The sequence below is a fragment of the Lynx canadensis genome, chromosome C1 (genome assembly GCF_007474595.2).
Source record: "Lynx canadensis isolate LIC74 chromosome C1, mLynCan4.pri.v2, whole genome shotgun sequence".
Classification (NCBI taxonomy): Eukaryota; Metazoa; Chordata; class Mammalia; order Carnivora; family Felidae; genus Lynx; species Lynx canadensis.
In genome coordinates this window covers 59,254,468-59,273,067 of record NC_044310.1, presented here as the reverse complement: position 1 = coordinate 59,273,067, position 18,600 = coordinate 59,254,468, and the positions used below count along the sequence as shown (strand labels likewise).

The following is an 18,600-nucleotide window of genomic DNA, read 5'->3' as shown; positions in this document are numbered from 1 at the left end:
TTCCAGGCATTTCCTGTTCCATAAAGCATTTCTCTATACCCCCAATACCCCTTCTGAGTCAAGTAACTCTTTTGTAACTTGTGCCTGATTTAATAAAATATTCTTTCTGTATATAGTATTGATTGATTTCCTTGATTAGCTTCCTTACCAGACTAAAAGTTTTAGAGAGCAAGGGTAATATCATGTGTAAATCCCTAAATGGTATGCTTTGTAAATGTTTCTTGGACAAATTAATGCTTCCTAGAAAGACTATGTATGGTCAGTTTATTGAAAAGACAGCAAGAATTTGCTACTAAACATACCATATAAGCCTTGTCTCATTTAATTATAAGAGCAATATTATCAGTAAAATGCAGTTTATAGTTTCAGAATACAAGCTTACCACTCTGCAAATGCATAATTTAAAAAATTGACATGATATGGTACTATTCTATGCTTTCTATCTAGTATCTAGTGCATTATATTCAAATTGGATTTGGTTAAAACAGGCCAACTCATGGACCTTTTTTTCTACTTCTTATAATTTCAAAGAAAAAAAATGTTTCAATGTTGAAAATTATTACTTGAACTATTTTAACTTAATTTAAGTTTACTCATCATCCAGAGAGAATGAAAAAGGATTTTGACTGGCTTCAAGTTAAAACATGTGCATGTCATCACTCACACACACACACACACACACACACACACACACACACATTTAAAACAAAAGAAAACCGTATGCAGGTATTGTTTCACGTTTACATTGGGAATGGAAGATGTACCAGTGTGTTCATATGTTCGTATCTTCTGCATTACTGTCTGATATTTGCATTTGATGCAGCACTATAATTCAGCATACGGACATGCACTCGGAGCAAAGATAACGTTGTCTTTCATTTTCATTTTGATTAATAGTGTTCTGTCTCTGGTAATTTGTAGGTGTTATTTGGAAGATGGAGCTTCAAAGGGTGCCTGGCTGAACCGGTCAAGTATTATTTTTGCGGGAGGTGATAAGTGGTCAGTGGATCCTCGAGTTTCAATTTCGACATTGAATAAAAGAGACTACAGCCTCCAGATACAGAATGTAGATGTGACAGACGATGGCCCGTACACGTGTTCTGTTCAGACTCAACATACACCAAGGACAATGCAGGTGCATCTAACTGTACAAGGTACGCATTTCTGTAACTGCTATATTGTGAAGGACTGTACTTAAAACAGGGTTCAATATTTAGATATCAGAATGACTCAGAAGTAACTGACATTGTTGAAAGATATGTTGTCATTATCTTCAGGGATTTATCTTCCTAGATTCCATTAAGTGTAATGGCTATTATAGATGTACAAATCCCGACTTGCCAAGATCAAAAATTATCCATTAACACCACATTATGATTTTTTTGTGTATGATTCACTCAGTATCTTCCTTTGAGTCACCTCGTCATTAAATCTTTGAGAACCCATGATTGATACATTAAACTTAATCTTTGATAACTCATGATGGATACATTAAAATATTAGAACTTTAAAAAAATTATATATATAGTATATAGTTATATATAGTTATATATATATATATATATATATATATATATATATATATATAGTAACTCTTTAAAAGTAATCCTCCAGACTGCTAACACTCTGTCTCAATCCAGATTCTGCCTACATTAATTCAAGTCACAATGGAAAGAAACAGACTTCTAGAATTACTTTATTTAAATATAGAGTTATTGAAAAAACATGGTACACAATGCTTTATACTTTGATTTACTCTCAGAAGATCATAAATCATTCTAGCTAACTTGCAGTCTCCAAATACAAACTGAATCATCAAGCTATTTTATTTTTCCTGCATACTAAAATGTAAGAGCATATTTATCCCCAATATAAATACTTTTCAAGAAAAATGCAATTATAATGCTAGTAGAATAGAAAATGTATATTCTTGCCTTTTTACATTATTTCCTTGTGCTTTACAGATTAATCATGTGTTTGTTGCATAGAAATATTAGGCTGTGGATCTCAAAATGACATTGCAGCATTTTTAGGTAAAATTAATAACAAATTATATGATAATGTGGTGCCAGTGAGTGCATGTTTTATTCCTAATAGGAAAGCTGAGTGAGCAAGTTAGTTGTGTTATCTCTCCGTTTATCCTTCAAATATTCAATTGTAACTATTAATTTAGGTACATGGCTTATATCTGGAACTTTATTAACTTACATCTGGAACTTTATTTCCTCATATAAAGAGGTAAACCTGAATTCAAATACAACTTCAATTATTAGTAAGTATTTTAAATTTGTGATAAAGGTTAAACATATTAGTTAAATAATTAACTTTCAGGAGGCAAATATAAGGCAAACAAGTCTGTAAATTTCCTCAATGGTTTTTCTTATTACAGAACATTGCACACTGTGGCGATGTTCTTTATTTAAAATCATATGAGAATAGAATAAAGTTTACACCAAAGTCTATCTTTATTCAGAGATTATCCAGAGATGCTAGAGGGCAGGAGTTGGTCCAGCTTCAGAAACCAGCATGGGATTACAAGTCAAAAACACATTTCTACTGTTATCTAAGCCCAATCTTGTTCTCTTGTTTATTTCTGTGCCCTTTGACTTGAATTTCTACCTCAAGGACTGCAAAAGATTTTTATTACATGAGAAAAAAGTATACTTGGGTAATAATATATTTGAGTCACTGGAGATGTAGTCATTTTGGTTAATAGGTTTAAGTGATGTATTTCTAGACACTAAAATATACCCCTCTTTCTTTTTTTCCATTCTCTCTTGTTCCATAGTAGCACTGTATTTTTAAGCCAGACTATTGGCTATATGAGCTGTGCCCAGGCACATGTTTAATTTTCATAGGATTGCTTCATAACTTTATGCTACATAGACTGTTTCACATCATACAGATTTTTTTAAACTGTTACATGCCTTACTATTGCATTCTTTTTTGTTGGCCATTTGATGATGGTGAACTTTTAAATTCCATTTTAGGAAGTGCATTGTGGGAATGCCAATATTCAATGCTTTATTAGAATATTTTGTTCTTCTAGAAAAATAAAATTCATGTTACAGTTTTGAGAGTATGTGTTTGGGTCAAATTAAAAGCTAATAATTTTACAGTATTTATGAACATAATTACTTATTAGAAGTTGATTGACATGTGGGCAGTTTTCCAATTACATTAATAAAGTTCAGGGAATACATTAATAGGCTTGTCAGTCAATTCAAGAACTAAATAAATGTCACAAAAAGTCAACCCCACTTAAGCTACATTTTCTTTTGATGAATGAGAATAAGCTGATGTGCCCCTCTCTTCAGTCTTTATATTTCTTAGGTTGTCTGCTACTCAGGTATATCTCAATAGTTTTGAAGTATATGTTCTTTGCCTAACAATTTGTCAAGTCTTTATTCACCAAGATAAAGAAACATAGCAAGTGAGAGAAGACTGTATTAATCACTGATGTCAAACACACACATTGGCTAGTAAAAACAAAGCTCATCTTTAATTGTTGCAACTGCGTGCTCCAGGGATATTAAAAAAATCATTTTAGAAAGGGGATAATAGGATATCTTGCCAACACAGACATTGTGCATGGGAAATTTGTCAGTGCTATTGATTTCTTAGAGCTATTAATACCAGTGAATGGAACAATGGGGGAGAAAAAGCACTAGAGTAGGAGTTGGAAAACCTGGATTCCAATCCTGAGTTTTCTGTCATGAAATGGGTGATTATCAAGCCCCTCTAAACTCTAGTTTTCACATTTGAAAGAGGAGGACTCAAACCAGAAGATCTTAAGGTCTCTACCAGTGAAAAACAAAAAGATGACCAACACAACAAAAAAAAATGAAAACAAAAAAACCTGAACCAGTCTACCAACCAACCAAACAAACAAAAAACAAACAAACAAAACACTGAAGATTTGCAAGGGAAAATATTATTTAGGTATGAAAAATATCCCATACCACTTGTACCATGCTTGCATTGAACACAGTGAAAACTGAGTTGTGCATAGCAGTACCTTTCAGTATATAGTCTGCAGGTCTGTTGTGTTTATCTCCATGTTTTGCTTTCATCAACTTAGCTGAACAATGTATATACTCATGAAATTTGAAGAATGTGGTGAATTGGAGTTTTACCTCAAGGGCATAGAAATAGACTCAGTAAGAAGATAAAATTTTGATTGCCTATATATAATATACCACTGATAAAGCTACCTAAATGTCCAGTGTTTCAAATCATGTGATAAAGAATTTACTAAGCATAATGTTTCTTTTTCATGAGTGTAAAAGTGTACAAGGCTGGAAGACTTGCTATGAAGCTTGAGTTCCCTAGTACAATCCTGTAATGATAGGAATCATGAAATGTAAATGCTGCACACTTGAGTATATGATGGAGATGGCTTCTACTTCGAGTCCAAGTCTAAAGTCTAGGTTGTGTATAGCACAAAATAGACACTCATACCTACTGTATATTAAACACATATGCACACAATAATAAGCCCTGCCCATACATTGATTATAGCCTATAGGACTGTGGGCAGAGGATCCTGCTAAGACATACCTGGACAGAAACTGAGATAATAAATGTATATTGTTTTAAGCCCCTTTAAGCGCATGCACGCGCACACACACACACATGCGCGCGCGCGCACACACACACACACACACACACACACACACACACATTACATATGTGTGAAATGTTTCTCCCTCCACCTGTGCCCTTTCAGGGAAATATACTCTAGATTTTCTCTAGGTAGAATAGATTATTTGACTAGCACATAATTCTATGGCCAAAATACCTTCTTGAGGGTATTTAACTTTCTAGGGTATTCTGATTTCCTCAGCTTATCTGGCTTACCTGGAGTATTTGTGATAGATGGGGTGGCACACTTCCCTTTTCAGGGATGGGTTTGCTTTTCTAGCTGCTGGGTTTGCTTTTATAGCATTTAATGATCAGACCGTTCAGGGATCACCTCAGCTATAGAAAGCCACTTTACCCAAAGTCAGACTTGTCCTAAAGCAACCAATATCTGAGGACTGATTGATGCAGGGGGTATAAAGGCCCTTCCCTTTCAGCCTAAAGTAGGATAACTCTGATGAGCTATTTTGGCTCCAGAACAGCTGAAGCTGTTGAACAGCTCTACAGCTGAAATTCTTGCTCTGTTCAATCCCATCTCATTCTTCTTCCTTCTCCAGAGATTTATCACAAAGGCATTTCCTAATAAATACCCTGCACTATAAACTCCATCTCATTTCAGTGTGTGCTTCCCAAAGATCCCAAACTATGACAGTATTAGCCCCTTGCCTCTGGCTTAGTCATTGTTTGGAGAAAGCCTTTGTAAAATGGAAAGACAACACATTCAAACACCATTTATTATTAAACATTCTGTTTTACATCGGAAAGGATTTAAAGAGGCTTATAAAGAAGTAGTTAGTACACCAAGGTAAATAGGAGAAATTGGAGGCAAAAGATAAGGTAAGCGGAGTAGGATGCAGTCATTGGTGAGGTTAGAACATAAAATTTATGTCATGGTTTCTAACATTCTAGAGCTTGGTAAAAATTTAGTTCTGATATTTGTAGCAGCCAGTACACAGAGAGAAACAGGATTAGTTATTCATTCCATGCTCATAAAGTTGACACTTACATTTCTTAGTGCCCTGATCCTGTTACTCAGAACGGAACAACGTTTCTACTGTGAATCAGCCCAGTGAACCACTGTGAGCTGTAAGGAACATCTCAACAGCAGCTGTACAACACTCACAGTGCTCATTCAGAGAATCATTCCTTATAACACCTCTCAATATAACCTGAAGTACAGGGAAGTAAAGAAAAAAATTAAACATCTGAAAGTAAATTCAGTATGATGCCAGTTCAATAACAGGGAGATAGCTTTTTGATTATTACCTTAATCTGTAAGTAAATTTTAGGACCTAGCCTTTCTGAATCAAACCTCCGCAAATATTATTTCTCTCAGAAGGTCTTTGAATAGGAATTCAGGTACAGATATTTCAAAATTAGACTTGCCAATGAGTATCTGGAGAGCAATTATTCCATGTGGCCACAAGTATAGAGCTGTATTCTTTAAAGACCAGCACATCTTAATCTAATGTTAACATTCTTTTATGAATATTAAAGCCTTGACAAGGTACATAGTGGAAGAGAAAGACACCACACTTGTGCTCCACATTGAGCTGATGGGCAATAACACAGCATTACAGATCATAGACCTGCCTTCCTTGAAAGACCCAAAAGGAGAAAGAGCTATGATAGTAAAAACATGTTCAAAATACCACATACATTAGAAAATTCAGGTCGATGTTCTGCAACAGTAAACATTTCAAAATTTTTCAATAAGCTACAAAATGAAACCAAAGAAAAATTATCAGCACTAGGAAAATTCTTACAGAGCCCACACATGTCAAAATAGTCATTTCTTGAATGCAGTGATGGCTCAGGAAGGCCCTCAGACTGGCCCCCACTCTGTTTTATTTAAGCTCTTTTTATATTTGTTGGGGATATTCAGATTATACATAGGAACCCAACTTTGGACATGCTGTCAAATACAAAGAAATGACAAAGACCTAAAATATATACCCTTAAAATTTTCAACATATAAACAAATAATAAACCACCTGCACTAAAAATGGTCCTTAACATAATGAGGCTTCATTATCCCATCTGAAGAGCCTTTAGCTATAACTAAAGGAATGTAACTTCATAGTATACTTACAAGATAAAGTAGATATAAAATACAGTCTTTTTAAATTAAAAAATGTTAAATATAATTGACATAAAACATTATATTATTTTCAGGTGTGCAATATATAATGAGTCAAAATTTGTAAATATGGTGAAATGATCACCACAATAAGTTTAGTTAACATACATCACCACACATACTTACACATTTATTTATGGTGATGGAAACTTTTAAGATCTCTTCTGTCAGCAACTTACAAATATGCAATGCAATATTATTAACTGCAGTCATCATGCTGTACATTATACCCCCATGACTGAATATGTTTTATGGCTGGACATTTGTGGTTTTTAACCCCCTTCATCCATTTTGCCAATCCCCTCATCTTCTTGCTGGCAACCACCAATTATCATCTCTGTATCCATGAACTCATTTTTTTTCTTAATGTTTATTTACTTATTTTGAGATTCATTTTTAGATCTGGAATCTAAACAGAACAATTATGCTTCATTTCTGAAACTTTGGAAAAATAAGTCCTTCCAGTGTCATTTGTGATCTAGAATTCTGTAAAATCGTTCCCTCAAGTGTACCTTCACAGACAAATTCACGTCCAGTCATCTGGACTTATGTGGAATAGGGTTTTTTAGGCAGCGAATATTACATAATAGTTTTAAAAATTAATGCATTTTTTTCTGGTGGATATTTTTAGTTTTCTTTTCAGAAATTCCAGTCTGGCTAGAATCACTGTGGTTACATTGTCATGTGTATCAGGCAAACTTCTAGGAAACCATCACCTTACTTTTATCTGTGAATGTATTGGCATTTATTAGGTTATTGATTTAACTACCAGCGTCCATTAAAAATAAGGTTAATTGAACTCATTTTTAGTGAAATCCTCATTTGAGAGGTGGGGGAAGAGCAGAGAGAGAGAGAGAGAGAGAGAGAGAGAGAGAGAGAGAGAGAGAATCCCAAGCAGGGTCTATGCTGTCAGTGCAGAGCCTTCACATGGGGCTGTATCTCATGAACTGTAAGATCATGACCTGAGCTGAGATCAGGAGTCCTGACACTTAACTGACTGGGCCACTCAGGCACCCAAGTTTGGGCACTTCTTTCAGAATAGACATTTATCTTCTTTCCTGAATATTCTTTTGTTTTTTCTTTTTCTCTTATAATCTTTAGAAAATCTTTTTTTCTCTTATCCTCTCTTTTAAAGTCTTTTGGCCATCATTTTTCTGCATGTGAGGTAAAAGAAGTAGCAGAAAGAGAAGGTAAATTTCAATGAATAATAGTTTTTTTGAAACGGGTTTTCTCAAGTTTAGTAATCATATTTTCCTAGCCAAAAATTAGTACATGAAGTTTTGTGTATCGTCAATAAAAGATCTTGTATTAGAACAGTATTAGATCAAAATGGTACAGAAATCCATAGTGTACTGCTTACAGAGGGAATGATTAAGTTGATGGCATTTTCTAATAAAGTTTCAAGATGCTATCATTTGCGAATGAGAGAGAGGTAAGAATGACAGAAAAATAATATTGGTAGCTGTTGCACACTGTTTGCTTCCAGCTGAGTCACCCCTTCTTCTACAGAAGGAACTTTCATGGAAACCACTGAGCTTCATAGCTGGTGCAAGGGGACCAATATTGGAATTTAAATAAGCATCTTTGCTGACTAGGGAATTGTGACACCAAGGAAAGTACTTCTTTAGTACTTCTGGTTTACTCACGAGTCGGATGTTTTTTTGAGGTGTGGCAGGCTAGGGGCAATGAAGTCCAAAGATTGTACAGTTTGGGGTCTGTGTTGTTGAAAAGTAATTCTGCCACAGTTTGTCTTTCTTTCTACGTTTTGAATCGTATTGGCAAGTGTTAAATAAAAGGATATCGAAGAATTGAATGTACAAGAGGCAGAACAATATTTATCAGTCATTTTGAGACTGAGTAAAGCAGTACTTGTTTTTTTTTAATTAATTTTTTTGGTAATGCACATTTCAAAATGCAATTTGACCATATATGGGTTTTTTTTTCTTTCCAAGATTTTGTTTAAACTCAAGTTGGTTAACATAAAATGTAGTACTGCCTTCAGGAGTAGAATTTAGTGATTCATCACTTGCATATAACAAACACCCAGTGCTCATCCGAACAAGTGGCCTCCTTAATGCCCATCACCCATTTAGCCTATCTGCCCCCCTGCCACGTCCCCTCCAGCAGCCCTCAGTTTGTTCTCTATAGTTAAGAGTCTAAGAGTCTCTTATGGTTTGCCTCCCTCTCTGTTACAAACAAACAAACAAACAAACAAACAAACAAACAAAAATAAAACAAAACAAACAGGGCGCCAGTTAAGCATCCAACTTCGGCTCAGGTCATGATCTTGTGGTTCGTGAGTTTGAGCCCCGCATCAGGCTGTCTGCTGTCAGCGTAGAACCCGCTTCAGATCCTCTGCCCGACCCCTCTCTCTGCCTCTTCCGATGGTCACGCTCTCTCTTTCAAAAATAAATAAACATTAAAAAAAAACAGACAATATTTTAAAGTAATTAATCCTTTAAGCAAGATCTAATGTCCTTTAAAAGTCCCTTCAACAATTAATGGATATTTACTCTAGTTCTTGAAACACATAGTTTGGTAAGTATCTCAAAGCCCAGGCTGATGAAATTTTTATTTTCTTGGTTGTAATTCTGAGTTGTGTATTGTCTGTTACATTTCATAATAGTTATATCTGTTGCTTATCTTGGAGTATCTTTATTTTTTCCTAAAAAAGAAATAAAATAACTATGTAAGTAACACATGTCAAATCCCAATGCAATGTACACTATCAGTATTAAAATCTCTCTATAAATAAAAGATTACCAAGATTTCGCTGGTCCACTTATCTTCAGGAACCCTGAAAATACATAAGACTCTGGTGAAACAATTTGTCTTCTTGGAAGTCATTGCAAAATGATTTGATCTATGAAATAATTTTACTGTTTACTTCCCTAAATTATGTGGGTAGTTAAGAAATTACTACCAAGACAATTAGGATTTTGCTGTTTTCATTAAATTCTAAATGACATACTCCTTTATAACCTTTATATGTGTAAAATTTAGCAGAGGAGAAAATTTGAATCTGCTAATGATATTGTTTATCTTATGATTTGTAGCAGAACAGTAAGAATTAATTATGTGTAGTGCCAAGAAGAAAATGGGAGCAATTAAGGCTGGGGCAAAGTTGAGTCACACAGTGACTCTGTGTCCTTGTATCCCTCTGCCCCACACCACTTCACTTCCCATCCCTTTAGCATCTTTTGGTTAGTGATCCAGTGGGAGCAGGAGGGACTTAGGAAAGGTAGGACCTGAAAGCTGTCACAGCTTTCTTACCCATGCTAGTAGTTTTGCATCCAGACCAGTGGTTCTTAAACATTTTGCAGTCATGAACCCATTTGAAAATCGGATGAAACCTGTACACTTGGTCTCTAGAAAATTGTACATGCCATGAACATTTTACAAACTACTTTACATGAGCAAGATGCTCATGAACCCCCTTGGTCTATGTGTGGACTCCCGGTAAGAACCTCAGTGAACTCCTCGTGGGTGAGGACTGAGTCTTAATCCTTTTTTGACTCCCAGCCATCCAGGAAAGTATCACCAGTATTGCCTGACAAATGTTAGGGACCCAATAGAGATTTATTGGTTGTACATATGTACATACTTCCTTCTCCCTGGCTTCAAGCCAGTCACTTTGCTTAAGCTGTGACTTAATGTACTGATGCTATCTTTAGGGCATAACATCAGGAATGCTGACATAACAGGAAAAATTTTAAATTAAAAGGATTAGTTAGGCATTCATGACTTAGCTTGCTTATTTCCATTCCAGGTCATAGCATCTTTATCCTCTGCTAATCCCCATGTTTTTACAAGTGCAGAATAGTGATTGCATTTTGTAGTGAAAAAATAATAAATGGGATACCAGCATTTTATGAATGTATATATACACACATATCTATATCTAGATAGATATATCCTATATCTAGATAGATATGTGTGTATATATACATTCATAAATGTATGTATATCTAGATATAGATAGATATAGATAGAGATAGATAGATAGATAGATAGATAGATATAGTAATGTTATTTTGAGAAAAAATACTTTATATGGGACAAAGTTAGCTATAAATATTATAGCCAAGGATTCCTAATGCCACACAAATTAAGGAGTTAACATTTTTAAAACATTTAAAAAGAATAACACAATTAGAATTTTCTCTCAGGTACTTCACTCATTATTTTAGGTTTTGATTTGAGTAAGTCGGTGGATGGACACGTTTTAAAATGACATATTGAAGACTTGAGGAGGGACGGCTTCCCCTATTCATCAGTGCAGAATTAGGCAGGATATGCATATTGTCTTCCCTCTGCTTATGACCCTTCCATTTCAAGGTAGCCCATTTTCAAAGGACATCTATGATTAATTCACTTTAATTCAAAAAATACTTGTGTGGTCCCTTTACTTTAATCCAGTACCAACTCTGTGCAAATAACTTTGCTAAAAGTTGCACATGTGCTCTTCCTTAGGCCAAAGCAGAATGGTCCCCAGAGATGACCATGTCCTAATTTCTGGAACCTGTGAATATGTTAGATTACATGGCAAAGGAGAATTAAGATTGCAAATCATCTAACCTCAAAATGGGGATATCATCTTGGATTATCCAGGTGGTCCCCACGAAGCCACAAGGCCCTTAATAGTGGAAGAGGAAGGTAGAAGAGAATCAGAGGGATTGACGTCTGTGGAAGTAGGTCAGAGTGTGTGATATATGAGTAGTACTAGACCTGCCCTTACTGTCTTTAAAGATAGAGGATCATGAACCAAAGAATATGGGTAGCCTCTAGAAGCTGAAAAAGGTAAGGAAATGGGTTCTCCAGAGACTCCAGAAGGGAATGCAGGCCTGGCGATACCTTGATTTTTACTGAGAAAGACTTCTGTTGGATATCTAACACACAGAACTGTAATTTGTTTTAAGATAAATTTGTTTTCAGCTACTTTGTAGCAATTTATGTTAGCAATTAGAAAACTAGTACACACACACACACTCAAAAATAAAGATATCTTCTTATACACCTAGAACAAGGTTTCTCAACCTTGGCATCATTGACATTTGGACCATACAATTACTCTGTGTGTGTGTGTGTGTGTGTGTGTGTGTGTGTGTCTGTGTTGGGATAGACAGAATTGGCTGCATATTGTAATATGTTTAGGAGCATCCCTGGCTGCTAGAGAATGTTTGTGTCCCCCCAAAATACATATGTTGAAACTTAGTACCCAGTGTGATGGTATTTGGAGGTGGGACCTTTGGGAGGAGCTTAGGTCATAGGGGTGGAACCCTCATGAATGGGATTAGTGCTTCCACAGAGACCACTCACCCTTTCTACCATGTGCGGATGTAAATATGAAAGTTTGGCTATCTAGGAAGTGGGTCCTCATCAAAGGATCTGCTGATGATACAATCTTAGACTTCTCAGCCCCCCAGAACTGTGAGAAATAAGTGACTGTTGTTAATAAACCACTCAGTTATGATATTTTGTGATAGAGGCCTGAATGGACTTAAAACACTGGCCTCGATGCAATAGACACCAGTAGCATTTCCTGATTGTTATATCCTGCAATATCTCAGGACATTGCCAAATGACTGCTGGGGTGAAAATGACTTTCATTAGATAGATAATAGAGGGACACCTGGGTAGCTCAGTTGGTTAAGCATCTGACTCTTGATTTCAGCTAAGGTCATGATCTCTTAGTTCATGGGATCCAGCCCCTGTACTAATAATGCAGAGCCTGCTTGGGTTTCTCTCTCTCTCTCTCTCTCTCTCTCTCTCACTCTCTCTGCTCCTCCCCAACTCACTCTCTCTTTCTCTCAAAATACATAAATAAACATTAAAAATAAAAAATAAAATAAATGTAAGAACATAGATAATAGTTAGTTGTAAAATATTAATAAAATTAATTTTTTCCAGTGGAAATCTTTCATGGAAAAAGATATGATCAATGTATAACGATGTTAAAGTTTTGAGGTACAGTAATTAGGATTCTACATTTTTTTGAAAGCTGACTGCTACCTAAAGTTAAGGAAAAGATATGGTGGCAGTCATTTCTGCCTTACTGATTTCAGAGCCATTCTCTGCACTCTTTTGCTACGCTTTGTATAATGGAGTGGGCTGACCACTGTAGGTGTGTTCTCAAGCTGTCCCTTTTTCTGGTTCCTGGCAGGATTCACCCAGAGGAGAAGGGATCAGAAAGGGAAATCAGGGAGAAGTCAGGCTAGTCCCCCTCTCCCATTGCCTCAGGCAGCATCTCCTGCAAGCCTTTCGCCTCCTGGACTCCAGCTTCCACTGGATAGCCTGTCTTCCAGTTGACACAGCTCATGCAAGGCAGTCCCATGTTGTGGATCTCGCTCCTGATGAGCGGTTCCAATCTCTGGGCTCTAATAATGATACTTGCATGTAGGAATTATTAGTGGCTTCTCACTGTTAAAATCTGAGCTTCTTCACTTTCACATGCTTTGGTTTCTTAGCTCTTTATCAACCGTATAAACAAGAGGTATTAAAACTCTTTTTTTTTTTTTTTTTTTTTTGAAATGCTTAAATTGGTTTCTTTTTTCCTGGCTGGATCTTGACTGATAAAATTTTTCCCCCTAAAATGTCAAGCATTTCCTACTCTCAAGAGGTATGTTTTAAGTTCTACCGTCTATATAGGTAACCATTTTATATAATGATGATTACCTCTTTATATTCTGGAAAAAATATATCTCATTCCTGAGTATAAAAAACAAATTTAAAAACAAATTTTGAAATTAATTACACATACATTGGGATCTTAGATTTACTAAACTAATTTTCAGAAAGTAAGATAGATTAAGGAGAAAAGATAAAAGTATGCATAATTATTAAATGCTGGCATTTATGTGAGCCTTGGGCTTCTCTTTATTAGCTTTTAGGGTGCAATTATCATTAACATTTCGGTTGCATCTTTAATGAATATTAGAGCTACAAGTACACAATGGCACGAGTGGAAACTGAAGTCTTTCATTATTCACACAGACTGTAACTTTAAGAAAAATAACCTAAAAAAGGATACAGAACTGGGGTTGTATATTTACCCTGGGAGCTGTGAGCTGTGCAACAATATTCTGGGTCTTGATTTTTACAGCTGCACCTGTGCCTTGTGGGGAAACCAATGAAAAGCAGTTTGGACTCTTCTCTAGTAAACCAGTTACCTGACTTTGGACACTTCCTCTAATGCAACCTAGGTACATTTTTAAGCACCTGCCATATGCTAAGCATTGTTCTAGGTGTTTAGAAAACAAATATCCACAAATAAGAATTCATTTTTCCCTTCAAGGAATTCACAAATCAGTGGGGCAATACTAACATGAAGCAAATGAATGCACTAAAGTTAGGTAGGGGCTAGGACAGAGGTACACCCAGGGTGCATATGAAGGAGGTGACCCTCTTTCAATGGAGGTCATATCTAACTTTTGGAGTGAAGTAGTTGGTACATAGAAGGGTTGTGGTTTGATTACAAGGCAGGAAGTGATAGCCAGCTCTAGGAAACTGCTTGAAACTTCTTCTTTGTGTGCACAATAAATCATTCAGAACTGAACGAGAAGCTACTTCAAGACCCAGCAAGTGCTGAAGAAGCAGTTAGAAGTATGACACCATATTGTCTTGTTCCATAAAGTGGAGTGAGGGTTGGGGGATGGGCTGTTTGGGAACAGGACCAGCTCTTCAGACTGGGGGAATGGCTCCATTAGAGCATTGCCATGAGACATCTTTTAGAAGTGATGCTGACAAAGAACTGCTCAAATGTGCAGCTGCTGGGAGATCAAGATGCTGTTGGAGGTTGTTTGAGCATGTGAGAAGCAATGGGACTCTTGGGGAGCAGCTGTAGGAGACTGTAATTGCCGGGCTCGACTGCTGACTGGAGCCATTCAATGCTGAGAGGAGCAGCTGCCGAGAGTTTAAGCAGGGGGCCCTGGGGAGCCACGGCTGGGAGCTTCCCCAGATTAAGAAGCTGCCACGGGAAACAGCAGTCATGAGTGTCATCGTGTGGAAACTTCAGAGTTATCCATCCGGTTCCACCATCTCAGGAGTTGGTGATGGTTGAAACACAGTCTTACGTGTATAAAGACATGATGAACGAACGATTCACAGGATTGACAAAATAGACTTGAGATTTTTAAATAACACATTTGCTCAAACGCTGACACAGGCTTCCTTGGCTGATGTGGTATGACATTTTTGTTCTTGTTTGTTTGTTTATGAGGAACATTTTTTACCCGGTAGAATAGCTGTTTCACTGGCTAAAATGAGGTGATATGACTTAAAACCAAGGGATTCTTTAACCATAAAACCCATGGGAGTATATCTAAAATTTGGTGCTCTTTAGTATTTTTCCACTGGGAAGAGTAACTATCACTTTTATCCTATTCTTAAAGTTCTTGACACTAAAGTAGGTTAAGACATTTGCATTAAGAAGCCAGGAAAGAAGGTCAGCCATGGAGAACTTGGTAACATCTGTCACCAGCTTATCCACAAAAAGCACTGTTGTTTGATGAATTTGTGTAATAATCATGTTAACGCTATCTAGCATTACTATGAAATGATCCTTTTCAAATATTGTGTGATAATATAGCCTGATGCATTAGTGAATCAATATGCATCTTTTGGGACCAGTACAGACTCAGTTAAAAGGGGGAAATAAAAGCAGAATAACAGATTTTTCAGTTTTTATTTGAGTAAAACAAAATTATGGTGTAAGGACTTGAGAAAGAAAATCTAGGTGGAAACCTATTGTAATAGTCCACACTTACAGAGGCTCTCAGAACTAGTATGGATGCCGTAGAAATGGGAGGGACAGCATGGAAGTAGAGATGTTTAACTTGTGAATGTGAGCATTTTAATTTTAAAATGTATCTAGAAACTTTTTTGTGTTATTTGATTCTTACAGTGTTGCTAATTTCTGTCAAAATCACTTCATGAAGAAAAATTCCATGTGGATTAAGCCACATGAGAGTCAGTTACCCTCACTTAATAGATACTTCATTGCTTTGGGTTTTAATCAATAAACTTGACCTTCAATCTTTGCCTGTTATACAGTCTTTACTGGACAAACAACAAAATGAAGTGAGGTGAGTCAGGTTTTGAGTATATTAGTGAATTGGGGTTTGAGTGACCAAGAATGGAATGTCAGAATAACAACCCAAAGGAGAACACTCGTTTTCTTTTAGGTTTGGCATACTCAAAACTTTTAGGTGCAACATACCATATTCTGTTTTAAAAAGAGCATTTTTAACAGAAAAGCTGAGTATATTTTTCAAAGTAAATTTACCCCTGAAGCTCCTGACCTCCTAAAGAGTCCTGGAAATACTCACTTTAAGTCTGATCTGGACAAATAAAAATTGCTCTCAAAGGTATTTGTTTAGCTAATGAAGATGACTTGCAGAGCATGTGAACAATTATTTGAAGGCAAAAAACATTCCATGCGGCTCTTCCCTCTCTTGTGGAGAGTTGTCAGCTTTGCATACCTTGGAGTGTTCCCGCACCCCCATCTCCAAAGGAGACACTGCCCCACTTTCTGAGACTTGGCGTGTGGTTGGGATTACTGTGAGGCTTTTGAGCCTGCAGTTCACACAGCCCACTTGTCTTTGACAGTATGATATGTTCCTCTTTTAACTTCACAGTACACAGCAGTTAGATCTCCCTTAAAGGCAACCTAACTCAATCTGTGCTTTCTGAAGTGTGGTTTGTTATCCACTTTCACTGCTGCCAAAGTATGACATGACTTACTTTTTGCATTTGCATATAGTAAAAAAAATCGGTGTGGCCTTATCAAGATCAAAAGAAGGGAATGTATGAATCCCTGGACACTTTGAATTCACAGGGTCTTCTTGGAACCTACTAAGGCTTTAAATGTGGAATTAATCAAATAGGAAGAGCTATATATTACAGAAGCAAAATTGTCTCCTGCTTTGTTCCTTTAAGATCATTGTAGGGGTCAGCCTTCTGGTTCCTCACCTTCTGAAAGAATGGGTGTTGTTTGTTATATTTATTATTAAAATGTTATATTACTATTCAAAGATAACTGAATGCACCAGTTTGATTTAATTTGCTGCATAATTTTTGAGTCCTCTTCTTGTCCCACTTCAGTACTTACCATTCCATGTCATCACCATAGTGATATTTATGAGCAGCCATGGATGCCAGGTGCTGTGCAATGCACTGTCAGTCCTCTCTGAGTACCACATACAGCCAAGAGCATTCCTATATATAGCTAGAGACACAGAGGACATACATACATAGAAAACACCAAGAAGAAAATGTTACACCAACCTCTACCTTTCTCTGTTTCCTGGACTCTTATTGTCAATCAAATACTCTAAAATCTTCCATCACATACAGCCCCAAGGGAACCCATTGTTTGAGCCTAGCATGAAAACTTTACGTATGGCTGGATCAAATACTAGGTCTATCATTTGGAGTAGACTCTCTGATGAAAAGAATACTCTGTATTTGGGACTGAAAAATCTCCCTGTTTTGATATTTTGACCTGATATTTTCATTGTTTCATGATGAACGAGTATGTTTCTAAGGATCTCCATACCACCTGGAACTTTGCCCCCGAATTGAGCATTGCTTACATTCCTGATGGTTTTAAGGAAGAATATAGACTCTTGGTTTCTAATAACATTCATTATGGTTTTCATTTCATACTTTCTTTGCTTTTTTTAATTTACCCAATTAATAAAGATGTATGGATGGAAACATCAAATAGTATATAATAGGCTTTTAAGTAAATGATTAGAGTTTGAAGCTCTCTCTCTAATATGCAGTACAGCCAGAATAGCAAGCAAATTCTGTCTGCTTCTGCCAGTGAAATAATCCCTTCTGTCTTCCTTTTCTCTTCTTTGCCTACCCTTACCCTGCCGGCACCCCTTAAAGAACTCTGGTGTTTCATACCACTGCAGGTGTTCTTGTTCTTTCTTGAACCTTCTCCCTTTTCTCCAATTAGAATTAACCACTCCTTCCCTCAGTTCTCCTTGACCCTTTTCACTATTCTTTCCTAGTCCATTAGTGGTTAATATATCTGTGTTTCCAGCTAAAATGTAAATCACATGAGGACAGGCAATGTGTTCTATTTATACTTAATAAATATTTTCATAATGAATCTATGCTGTCAGAGCTGATGTGTGTCAGCTACTGGAACCATGCTTTGTAAAGAAAACAGCTTCTCCAGAATTGTGATGTTGTTACAGGCCTTCAACAGTGGAAGGGGCTAATGTGTTGGAGGAAGACTGACCTGAACGTGTGTCTTAGCTCTCACGCTTAGTAACTGTGTGAATTTGGGATTAAGACACTTAATCCTCTTGGGACTTTGTAAATAATGAAATCTATGTTATAGAATTACTTTCAGAATTAAAAGATGAAATATGTTAAGTACTTGACACAGAGTCAGTACTCAATAAATGATGCTATTATCCATTGTAGTGAAGGTCTTCTAAAAAGATTTATTTTTTTTAATGTTTATTTATTTTTGAAGGAGAGAGAGACAGAGTGTGAGTGGGGGAGGGGCATAGAGAGAGAGACACAGAATCTGAAGCAGGCTCCGGGCTCTGAGCTGTCAGCACAGAGCCCAATGCGGGGCTCGAACCCACGAACTGTGAGATCATGACCTGAGCCGAAGTCGGATGCTCAACTGACTAAGCCACCCAGGCGCCCCTTAATGTACGTTTATAGTCTGTTGAAAAGATCAGTGATTTAAGGCACCTGGGTGGCTCAGTCAGTTAAGCGTCCAACTCCTAATTTCAGCTCAGGTCATGATCTCATTGTTTATGGGATTGAGCCCTGCATTGGGCTCTGGACTGACA

The 18,600-nt window shown here is 36.7% G+C and overlaps 1 protein-coding gene across 1 annotated transcript in view; it reads left to right on the top strand.

The window, feature by feature from the left end:
- The window catches only part of NEGR1 (neuronal growth regulator 1), an 852,270-nt gene that overhangs the window by 359,415 nt on the left and 474,255 nt on the right, over positions 1 to 18,600 (top strand). The window contains exon 2 of the mRNA XM_030326972.1: positions 922 to 1,154. Within this exon, the coding sequence (XP_030182832.1) occupies positions 922 to 1,154 (233 nt within the window). The remainder of the gene's footprint in view (positions 1 to 921; positions 1,155 to 18,600) is intronic.